The sequence below is a fragment of the Nannospalax galili genome, unplaced genomic scaffold (assembly GCF_000622305.1).
Source record: "Nannospalax galili isolate Female #2095 unplaced genomic scaffold, S.galili_v1.0 scaffold10, whole genome shotgun sequence".
In the NCBI taxonomy this organism is placed as follows: domain Eukaryota; kingdom Metazoa; phylum Chordata; class Mammalia; order Rodentia; family Spalacidae; genus Nannospalax; species Nannospalax galili.
In genome coordinates, this window is record NW_008331140.1 from 5,263,591 (window position 1) to 5,276,430 (window position 12,840).

Genomic DNA, 12,840 nt, shown 5'->3' on the forward strand with positions numbered 1-12,840 from the left:
CATTTTATTAAAAATTAAATTATACAAAAGTGAGCAAAATTGTAGATTTACAATATTTTAAACATAATTTTATTATCTGGCTGTGAGATTACAATATAAAAATGGTGTAAATGATATTCCCTAGCTACACTATGCTTAGGAACCCGTTGTGTGTGTTTTAGTGCTTTACAAGCTGCAGTGAAATGCATGACTAACTTAATAAACAAGGCACTTAGGACTTTCTCTCTTTTTCTTCATAGACTAAAACATGAATAAAGAGCCACACCATTTTCTGTTGAACAAAAATCTTTGGTAAAGGTTCCAATTTTCCTTCCAGATGACATTTCCTTCCTTGACAGGAAGGTTATTTCAAAATCACTGCTCAGTTTAAAAACAAAAATGTCTATAATATCTTTGAGAGGTTTAATTTATGTCTTAAGCAAAATGCATTTATGATTTTTCCCACTCAGGTCTGTAGCCCTCTGAATGTTCCTTTAACATTTGCTCACTTATAAACACAACAGGGATTCTTTAAGCGTGAATAAGATTCATCACGGTAAACTAGGTTTTTGGATCTTGCTTTGGAAGCGGCTAAATAACTTTGGAATAACCTGTACTAATTTTTAAATGAGTTCAAGTACTAAGTTTCAGGTTTCTTTAAGCTGCTATATAATTGATACGTTTCAAAATTTCAAAAAAAAATTGACATCAAGTTTATCGGTGATGTGTGATGTTTCTATAAACTGAATAAGAAAGATAAAATATCACAGGGGTTCAATCAACATATTTTTCTTAGGCTCATTAAATTCAAATGAAATGTATAATTAATTGTGTGAACTTTATTTAATTTGTGAAAATATGTTCATCATGTGACATTCTCACTAAACAACAGTAGTTAGCTTCACTTCGACTCTAGTTAGTTATTAATACTATACTATAAATACAGAGGTACTTATTTGAGAGTAGGAAAGTCGACTACTGCAAGCTGCATCAAATAATAAAACTTTATTGTATCATATGCATTCTGTGTCTATGGAGAAAAAGCTATCCTGAAATCATTTTGTCATATGTGTTGTGCTCATATTTTAGAACATGACTTTTTTGTTTTGTTTTGTTTTTGTCTTTGTTTTGAGACAGGGTCTGCCTGTAGCCCCAGCTAGCCTGGAACTTAACCAGGCTAGCCTTGATCTCACAGATATCCACTACACCTGACTAGAATGTGACTTTAAGAACAGATAATTGAAAGCAATAACTAATTTACCTCATCAGTCTTAAAAATTAGATTTATCTTTGAATTAAACCTAAGACAAGAACAGATCAGCTTTGTTTGTGGACATGGCATGAAAAGATAATTTAAGCATCTCTTGTTCACTTTTAATTCAATATGATTTTGTGAATTAATAATATAATACAGTATTTCCTCAATTTTTAAAACCCTATTCCTTACATAATTTATCCTACAAAGAGGGCATGGAAACCTTTCTGTTCTCACACAAGGTCTCTCTCTCTCTCTCTCTCTCTCTCTCTCTCTCTCTCTCTCCTCTCTCTCTCTCTCTCAGACACACACACAGACACACACACACACACACAAATACAAACACTTAAAAACACACACATGTGTATATAAAACTATATAATAAAATTCCAGACTTGAGAGAATGTTTTACATGTTAGTTTTATGTCAGAGAGTCTATTTCTCCTGAAAACTACATTTGTAAGCCCCAATGCTTACATTACGTATATTTAGTAGGATAGGGAAATAATGCCATTTTGTACTTGTCCTGCATATCAGAGAGTCTGGCTAAAGTTACTGATGAGAAACTTTGCATGAGGATTATAATACCTTTTACTTAAAGTAAGGTAGAGAGGAGTCAGATGCCTTCTCAAGACTTGTACTGAGTTAGCCAGCTATTAACAGAGAAAACCTAGCTACTTGGCAAGCACATTTTATTTTCTGTATGCCTGTTAAGAAAATGTAATAAAGACATATGTGTCTAGTAGAGACCAGTAATTTATGAACAATTTCATGAATTTTAAAAGTATTTGAGTTCTACCTTCCAGGAGGAAGGGAAAGGCAAATAAGTGAAAGCTCATATTTATGAAGTGCTTAATAGGTCAAGAGCCACTTCGAGCATGCATGTTACTTGCAGAATGACATTCTCTTCCACAAATTTCTGGTAGAGAACTGTTAGAGATCTGCTGTTTATGTTTCTATCCCATTCACCTAAATAATCTAAAGTTTTCCCTATATTTCACCTCTCAGAAATACATAAACTATAAAATATTTTAGAAAAATCACATTTACTTGATATTTTATGAGACATATGGAAATATTTTAATTTGATGAGAAGTATAATTATTTTTTGCAACTCCCATTATTGGCTAAACTGATGGGAAAACACTATAACATTTAAGTTAAAATAAATCAAAATATGTAAGAACATGATAAAGTAATGGAAAGAATTAAACTGCAACTTGTGCAATGTTTAAGATGATAACATCTAACATTCCCTATGGAGAATTGAAATTCAGTTAATAGGAGCTTGTAAAATTTGATTATTAGCTCTCTTTGTTGCAGGTTTTGGTTTATTTAGTAATTGTTTATAACTGCTAAGGTCTATAATGCATTCATTCTTCTTTTTTTTTTGGCATCTTGAAGCAGGGTCTCCCTGTAGCCCCAGCTGTCCTGGAACTCACTATGTAGACCAGGTTTGCCTTTTAATAATTCAAAGAAAATAATAAGCGCTCAAACTTTTCTGGAAAAATAGGCAAGTAGAGAAGAATTTTTTTTTGAAAAATTTGTTTTCTTGAGAGCTAAGGAATTATTAAAAATATTGCCTTAATAAACATTTACATTTTGTATGTATGGGTCTTGTGCATGTTGTCAACATTGCTGCAAGTTCATATGATCAAGTTCCCAGAGGTATAGGGGTCTTAAATATGATTAAGATGTATTGTATGAAATACACAAAATTCAATAAAATATACATGAAAAAACATGTAAATTGATGACAAAAAGTAGATTCCATTTTAACCTGTGGTTCATTGCCAATGTTAACTTTCAAATATTAAAAATATAATCTATAAACCATAAAGACTTAATATTTTATTACTCTATGCATTTCAAAGAAATAAACAGTAGTTAAAATACATACACACACACATATATATATATATATATATGTATCTCTATTATCCTAGCCTTTACAAACTTAACATGCAAGTGATTATTAAATTATAATTGTTTTAGACAATTTCAAGTACAAATTGAAGAAAGCCTGGTATGTGCTGATCTGCATAAGATAATATTATAGTCCTATTAAATCTCCTAGCAATTCAACTAATTATGAGAGATTATTATAGGCATGGATTAATAGTGATATGTAATGAGGGCAATTAGTTAAACTTTTAGTGTCAGTTTCCATTATTCATAGCAAACAAACCAACTTCTTCTGGATTATTTCCACATTTTCAAAATGGTCTAATCACAATCTTTCCAATTACGTTTTGAGACAATCTTGTTGGGGAAATTTTTGTTTAAAATGACACAAAGTTTGGGCTGAAGAGATAATTCAGCAATTAAGAGCACTGGCTGCTCTTGCAGAGGACCTAGGTTCATTTCCAGCATCTCATGGCAGCTAACAATCACCTGTAACTCGATCTGGGAAACTGATGCCCTCTTCTTGCTTCTGTGGGCATTGCATATACATGGTACACTTACACACACACAGGCAAACACCCATCCACATAAAATCAAAATAGCACCCAATTTTTTTAGATTAAAAAGAACACAAAGGGCAAAGGACTGCATAATTGCACACATACTATGTATTGTCTTCCTTTTCTTCCATCTTTTTGATTTTAAGCTATGAATTACTCATTCAGAAAGGAAAAACATATTGGCATTGAATCACTATACATTCAGGTGGCATCCAAATATTAATTTTAAGTTATAAAGGTAGCATGAGGTTGATGGCATAATTAGAAATTTATGTGAAAATCTGTATATTTTACTAATGAAATTCCAAATGTGAAAGTAAAAACAAATGTTAAGATTTAATCAAAGGCTTTTCCTTTGATACCTCCTCAGATATGCATGGGTTGAGCATAGCATAAGGGGAATTCAAAGCTTTAAAACCCTTATGAAGGACATTTGGGGACATAAATCAGCCATTATATTTCATATTATATATGTGTATATATATGTATATATGTACATTAAATTGGGTGAGGGGCAGTGAGGGGATGTGTGGATAGGGGAGAATGCTAAATAAAATCAAATTACATTGTAGAAAAATGGCAAAAACTCAACAAAAAATTAAAATTAAAAACAAAACTTATTGCATTTATAAAGATGTGGGCTAAAATAGTAGCTATTAGAGATAATTTAAGGAACCATTCTTCAATTATAGTGGCAAAAACTCTGCTTATTAATGAATTACTCCTGTAGATGGAAAATACTGAGTAGCAAAACAACCTTGCTTGACTTACAATTCTCATTACTTTGCTATAACTGCCATTTCATTTGTTGTATAAGTGAGGTATAGCAAAAATTGTAAGCCTTAGATCTGTATATATTTAATGTATCATCATGATAAGCATTAAATATTTTTGATCATAAAAAAATAATTTCATGAACTTTGTGAGAAAGTGGTATAAGCCATCTGTGACAACCAGCTCCTAAATGACCAAGTAGTTTCACATCCTCCTAAGGAAGGAACCAGAAACACAATCTGTAGCGTAATGTGATAGGTATTTCATAACAGAGAGGTATAATACAATCTGTGAAGCATGACTAAACCAAGAAAATAATCTGTGTAGTTTGAAGAAAATAACATAAATTCTTTGTGAGGGTAAAAATGCAAAAGACTCAGGCCATCTAATGAAACTTATAGGAAAATAAAATGACATAAATATCTGCCTCTTAAGAGAAAGCTGCTAAAATCTTCTTTTAAGACTGTGATATAATCGTTTCCCTCTTTATTGTGGCAGTTGCAGTAATGTTTCTGTATGTAGTTAAAGACTCCTAATTTTAAAGACAGCATTTAGAGTAAGTCCTTAAGAAAAACAACACTTCTGTAATCACTTTAGTGTCTGAAGTGCTGAATATAATTACAGACAAATATATTCACCGTTCAAGGGGAGCATTAGGGAGACTGTGTATATGTCACAGCACAGTACAAGACATCACTTGGAGGAAATTAATCATTGGTAAGGTTAGGAAAAAAAACAGTTACTGGACTCTCTAAGGAGAGACTGAAAATACACTGTGGTGGGAATTAATAAAGTAGCTCCTTAAAGAAATTCATATGATATTCATGGTAAGAAATCATATGAAATGGGCAATTTCCTACCATCTTTTGTAGTCACATTATCAATTTCCTTACTATTGCACCAAACTGTAAAACCACAATTTTACAACAAGGGTAATTATGATAGTAATTATTGGCATACATGTTTAACTGGAGAAATTTTGTGAGTCATTAACTGAGAAGCAAAGAGAAAAACTAAGTTTCAAGAAAGTTCTGTAACATGTGTATAATAACTTCTGTAACATATATATCATAATAAGATTTTTAACCTAGTGCATTTTTATTGTGTAGAATTCAACATCGTGTCTGCCCCTTTTGCAGCCAGATGGCACTTTATAACCTTGCTTGTAATTCTTCCTCATCATATTTAGGAAGAAATCATGAATTTTATAACCTTGAGTGGTCAGTATCTGTTTTTCAGAAACTTCTATGAGCTATTCATTCTGAAAATAAAGCCGTAGATGAAAAATTGTAAGGTGGTACCCTTTTTGTTACAAAACAGTTTTAATTTCAGTAAATATTTTGCATTTGATATCTACCAGTGTACAAGTAACAAAATGAATGGAAATTATGGATGATTCCTTTGTATTCATAGAAAAACAATAGAAAAAAACCCTTATATTTGCCAAACATGTTGCCAAATAACAAAAGGTAGAAATTATTCATACACACTATTTCACTTTACAGAAATCAGTCTCTAGGACTATTTTTGTTCTCTTTTTATTCAAACAAATGGAGTGGCAGGAACCGACACAATGTGTCACTGTGCCATTGTACTTTTTGATGTTATCTTGTCTGAATTCATTTTATTGTTTCATTTTATGACTAGAATGTTCATGAATGTCATATATTTTATAAAATTTAGGAGCTTCATATCCTATGTTTCTTTTACATATTATTATTGAGATTATGGTGATATGAATTAAAAATATTTAAGAATCTTGCACTGTCAACTGTACCAGTAACCCCTAAGAATGACTATAGTCATACAAAAGTTAACTAAGATATAAACATGCAAAAAGAGCAGTCTCCCTGTGATCATAAAATGATGTTATTTTCTATTCAGCAGTTCATGTTACTGCTTCTCATGCTAATTAATTAAAGGAGCTGTTGCAGTAATGTGCAAACAGGGAATCTGAGAATCTGAGAGGGCTTTTAGGTCTCCAAGTGAAGTTAAGTCAATCTGGGCACGGGCAATCAAATGTAATGAAATCACTTGTCAGTGCTAAGCTTGCAAAAACTGTGAAGTTTGACTAGGGAGTAAAAAGGATTATAATTAGATTTCCAATAGGATAATAACTAAATGGCAGAATGCAGTAAAGAGAAAATATTACTTTGTTAGCTAATGGTACTGCTGTTCAGTTTTAGTTTTTATCAGCTCACTTGTAGTTGTGCTAATTTAATTTGTTTTATCAGCAAAAATGTACTACACAAATGGCACTTAAAGGTCCTTTGCAAAAATCATTGATCTGAAGGTACAGATAATGACACCTGGTATGCTGATTTGATGTGTTGCAGAGATTTGGTGATAAGGTGGTTGATGTGCTATCTTGCAGAGACCCAACTGAATCAGAAGAATTTGAGTGGAACCATATTTGTTCATATGTTCCACTGAAAACTTCTCCAGAGATAGTGGACATAATCATCAGATTGAGTATGGTATTCATGCCCACATGAAAATATTGAAGAGGAGGTATTAAACTAGAATAGAAAAATAGAAATATCATCTTTATGTAATATTATCTATGCATGTTATCCTTTTTGTCAAACAGCTTTCAAAGCATATTAAAAAGGAAGTGTGAGCTGATGAGATTTATACAAGATATAATAACACTGGTACATGCGTAGTTTGCACTCAAATCTATGGAGATATTATGATAAAATTGGACATAAATGCATTATTTCTACAGGTGGCCATGCAACATTTAGCAAAGTCTCCTCCATATTTTTAAAGAAGATGTCACAGTAGAACTAATTGAATTTCAAAGAGAAAGCAGGAGGTTAATGGTAGATTTCTATCCAGTAGAGAAATTGACAATAGAAAAAGAAAGGGCATCAAAGATGTCGAAATTGTTTGCTGTGGTGGAGATGAGTTTTGGACATATCACTGTGTAGGCATGCTTGAATTGACTCTTACAAAAGTAAGAAATAATTTTCCAAGTTACAACAGTGAGTAAGTCAGGGAGGTGAAAAAATATAGTGTTCAAAGTAAATAAAAATAATCAATATCATACAAACATACTCTAAGCAGAACTGGAAAAACAATGGCTAAGGTTGCATTTTATAACTTCAATGAATCAATTTCTACAGTTAGTAAATAAATATAAAATTAATCTTTTGATTATGAATATCTCAAATGATAGGCTTAACGATTAAGTGTTTTATGCAATCAATAGACCTGACTGATTTTGTGAACTGCATTTATGATAAATTCTGAAAATATTTTCATCCATTCATTTCTGTAAGAGAAAAAGTCATTTTCTGCTGACAAAACCTTGTTTTTTGTGACAGGGTCTCCCTCATTTCCCTGGCGCTCACAGAGCTCTGCCTGCCTCTGTGTCCTGAGTACTGGGGTTAAAGGTGTGTTCCATCACTCCTGGCATAAGCATCTATTTTTGAGATGATGTGATTCTACTATCATTTTAACATAAGATTTTCATTTTAGTGTTCAATATGATGATGATTGGTGTTTAATCAGATAGACGTATAGTACTTATTGTGTTAAGAGAAAGGAGAATGTGTAAGTTTCAATGTCTACCACATTAATCATATTATTTGATATAGTCTAAAAAGCAGATATTCAATGAAGAATTATTGATTTACTATATTTTTATAACATATCAGCAAAATTAACCAAAAACACTAAACCTTTTGTTTTCAATTCAGAAATAAAATCAGTTCTCTAATTTAAAAATAAATTCTACACCAATACTAATAAAGTCACATCTTATCTGTTATTTTTAATGATTAAAATGTAGAATTTTTAAAAAGTATATTCAGTGAAAGAAAATAGTAAATGTAAATTTCTGTATCTATATGTATGCAAATTTATATGCAATAAGTATTAAGTTAAAAATATGGTGTGAATCTACTTATACATATCTAACTACATTTATCTCCCATGAATAAGATACCCATCACTAGTTGCATGAAATTGAAATAAATGGAAACTCAAAACTTTCGATTTACCTCATGGTTGGGAAAATGTTGTCATCTAAAAGCACCATGTAAATGAAACTATAAAGACTTGGATGAAGATACAGGATTAAATCAAAATGGTAAAATCTACTGTAGTGTGTTTGGTTCGCTATTCAGGTCTAAAGGTTAAATATTTTGTGTATCTGTGGGTCACTGGTTCAGAAATAATCAAATGACCATGTAAGGCTATTTACCCCTACTATGCCTCTAGTATGATATTGGAACTTCAACTACCAGGCCACATAGTGGCACTTTCTTTATGAATTTAGTTGTGGTGAATGAACTAGATAAACAGAGAATCCCATTATTATTGGATTTGCATACATAGATGTGGTCTTTAAATTGGGGAGGAGGGCAGGCAAGCAAAAAAGAAAAAAAGCCTAAGAAACAGCGAAAACATCGTTGAAATTGAACAAGCTAAGCATTCATACTTTCACATCTAATGAAATGAATACTTCCAGGCTATCCAGGTGCAGGAGAATCAAGTATTATCAGAAGCGCCACGAGTTCTGATACTCCTAGTTTTACAAAGATGACTTTTAAAACTGCAGAAATAAGGATTTTTCAATTTCTTGTATAGCACAGTAACAAAGGCACATCCAATTCTGTTGCCTTCACACAGATGTAGTCATCATATAAGAGAAAAGTATCAATTGTAACCCTAAGGTGAACAACATATTTATGGCTATCTTTATTTTTGAAAGTTAGGGAAAGCTGCCTCTTAGAAAAGCCTTTTATACTACAGCCGACTTTTTTTTTTATTATAAATATAAACTACATCAAATCTACAGAGAAGTAAAAAACCCGTATTACTGTAACATAAAAAAATGTTTCCACTGATTAAACATAATTTTTATTTTTAGGTGGTTCTGCACTAAGAAGAGACTTGATATTGATATATTTCACCCATTTATTATTATGGAATATTTAAAAATATTTCAAAAGTTATATACATATATATGTTTATAGAAAAAATCAAATTGGAAATTACAAATCATATTCTTATTTCCATATTTAGGAAGTTTCTAAAATTAACATAAAAATTTCAAGTTAATAAAAATACCTAGAAAGTGTTTAAAATATTCATAGTTTATAATTATTGTGCTTGTGTGTTTTATATACACCAAAGCAGAGAAGTTTAAAACTAGCGTGTCCTGTGTGTCTGTAAAAGGTAAATTGCATACATCTTTATACACTACTATGATGTGACTAACATTTAAATGCAAATTCTTTTAACAGCTAAACATGGAAGAACTTTGCTCACATTGTATATATGAAATCCCCAATTAATGTTATATGGCTGTTTTCAAAGTCATTATCATATATATGTTTTTCTTCACTATAAACCACTATGGCTGCTTCTTAAGTCATAGAATATGAAGAGCAAAACTTACTTCTGTGAAGACTATCAGCACAGATGCTCATAGCTACCCTGCCCCCTGGTGTCACACTTTAAGCACTAGTAGGAAGGACTAAGCTCTTTACAGTACCTTGCATAGCAGCACTGTCATGAGGTGTTCCACTGTTTTCTATTTCAATATCTGGAATTCCAGTATCTGAAAGAATTGGCATTAAGAATTAAGGTACAATTCTCTGTTTCCAGATTCCACCTAAGAAAAAACTGCAGTAAGCCAATACTTTACTTTATAGATAATGCAAGACACTGGGCAGTGTTTTTTGTATTGTTTTCTGTTTTCCCTTCCTTTCCTTCTTTTTTCCCCTTTCTTTTATTGTTTTTGAGTGAGCCTTGTTCATGGCAAGAAGGAAGTTTATGTACTATACCTGAATTATACAGTTAAGTAAATATTTCCAGGTACATAGCCAAAATATCCTTCATCATTTGATAATTTAAAGATATATTCTAGGAAAATAACAAGTACGTATGTATGTACATATTTATGTAACTCAAAACAATTGTTAACATATTATGACCACAGAACAAGAAAATATTGATTTTATTGATTAAGTGAAAGTGCCCTTTCCTTACAGTGCATTTTTCATTTGTAGGATATTACATAGGATATTGGTTTATGTTAAGAACAAGTGAAGACCAATATGCAATATTCACATCACAATGTGTTTTCTTAGGTAAGGCTGATTCTAGGGGCAAATATGTTACTAGTATGCTCTCAGGTTATTTAATCTAGCTAGTGAGTATGATGTAAGTGTCTCTGTCTCTCTGTCTCTGTTTCTGTCTCTCTGTCTCTCTGTCTCTCTCTGTCTCTCTCTGTCTCTCTGTCTCTCTCTCTTTCTCTCTCTCTCTCTCTCTCTCTCCCCCCTGTGTGTGTTTAATTTAAAAATCTACTTCAAATTGTGTCTGAATCAATTCAAGCAATTTTAGATGAATACAAAAGTTAGAATGAAATTAGAGGCATCTGGAATTAAAATATCACTTTATTCAAGCACCTTTTCATGCAGATCTCTAAAGATTTATATGGAACGTTTCTTTTCAGTCTCCCTATAGACCTTAACGTTGATGCAGTCAGCATTTAACAACAAAAAGCACCTATCTCCCAGGATAAGATTCTCCCAGGATTTTTATATCTCCCAGAAAAAACTGGCTACTTTGATTTGATTCATGATTTAAACAACTTGATCTAAAGTTCATTTTAAAACTATTCCTTCAAAAAGCTTCTACCTCACTCACTTTCTTCCTTTCTACCTCTCCTGGTCTGTGTCCCTATCCCTCCCTCTGTCTCCTTAAGATAAGGTTTTCATTTAGTTACTTTGCAAGTGAAAGTCCTAGTTAGACATTACCTTTCAGCATCCTCAGACCACTGTCACTAGCTGTAGCTTGCTTAAGTGCCTGCTCCACTTGTTCCCTGCGCTTTGATTCAAATTCCAAGGCTTCCTGCAGTTTTCTCTTTGCTTTTTTCTCCTTTTTCAGACGCTTTTGCATTGTAGCTAAAATGTGGAGAAGTAGTTTGTAAATACTGGGTTAATGCGATTGGTTTGCTGAGTGTGATGAATTAAAAAGCACAGATACAGGTATAAAAAACACCAAAATGCCAAGACACAAAAATGTATCAGTTCACATAGGATTAGACTCTTTTATCCCCAGTTCTCATCTATTTGGTATTTTGTTGGCTTTAGTACAAGAGTACAATCAACTTATTTTTGTTTTCAGATTTGTAGAATGAATGTTCTATATTACATGCCTATGTACAGTGATGACATTTTATTTGGAGACTGGTTTTCTACTTGGACTTGCCATGTGCAAGTAACTCTCATAATGTTATTTTTTCTTTAAGTTACTACTAGTGGTATTTTAAAATGCAAAAATAAAACATCAACATACCTATTGAGTACTATTTTTCTGTAAAAGTAAAAGGGGCAATTGTCTGTTTCTCTGAAATTCTACCCAGTAAAAGGACAAAAATTGATTCATTTAAATAATTCTCCTCTCTCATCTCTCTGTCCTGCTTTCTCCCTCTGTACACACCACACACACACACACACACACACACACACACACACACGAGATCACACATACTTTATTAAGAATAGCATTCAGCAATGATTATATAAGCAAAACAGCTAGTCTTTGGTAAGCAGAAAGAGTAAAGGAAACCTAAAGAACACTGACACCTCAGTTCTCAAAGAAAAGCTTTGCCATAATGCCTAATTAAGTCTAAGCTCTGATTTAAATCCATGCTAACTTCTCAAACAGAATTGTTGTTTTTCAGCAATGCATAGATTCATAGCAAAGTTCTAAGCAGATCTATATTCTTTCTGTATCACTATTGCTAAAAAGGATATAGATGTGATGGCAATAGAAAAATACTGAAAGCACAAGATAAAAGTGTTAAAATCTTTCTATGTTTAATATTTTCAAGTGAATAAAAAAAAGTCAGTCTTCTTTAAGGGAGTGACACTATATGGGCTGAAAAGGCTCCAGTTAACTCACACCAAGGGACATCTAGGGATGTAAACTTGGCTTGATAGGTCTTATCGTATATGACAGAGTGAATGAAATCTGGTTGATGGGTTATGGGAGGGTGTAGCTAGTGGAGGACTATGATTTAAATGTATTGTATTAAATTCACAAAATTCAATAAAAATACACATTGAAAAATAAATTAATGTGAGGATAATCTATGCTGCATTTTGACTCATCTTACATGTCAATATCTTTTCTTATAAATTTCCTTCAACAACTTGAAAATAATCTTGCTAAAATAAATTATTGTACACATTAAACAAAAATTCAAAAGTCAAACATAAAAATGTAGATTTCTTGAAACAAACACAGAAATTATTGTGTCTTGTTTTTTTATTACAAACTGTTAAATGTGGTTGAACATAATAGTATTTTAGTACTATAATTGTACTTATGTCACTAATAAATACA

General features: G+C 31.9%; 1 protein-coding gene across 5 annotated transcripts in view; it reads right to left on the bottom strand.

Annotated features, from left to right (window-relative positions):
* The window catches only part of Dach2 (dachshund family transcription factor 2), a 597,198-nt gene that overhangs the window by 5,419 nt on the left and 578,939 nt on the right, over positions 1 to 12,840 (bottom strand). For all 5 annotated transcript variants that reach the window (XM_008822462.1, XM_008822494.2, XM_008822484.1 and 2 more), the window contains 2 exons: positions 11,247 to 11,393; positions 9,980 to 10,045 (listed from right to left, as the gene is read on the bottom strand). In XM_008822462.1, coding sequence (XP_008820684.1) covers positions 9,980 to 10,045; positions 11,247 to 11,393 — 213 coding nt within the window. The remainder of the gene's footprint in view (positions 1 to 9,979; positions 10,046 to 11,246; positions 11,394 to 12,840) is intronic.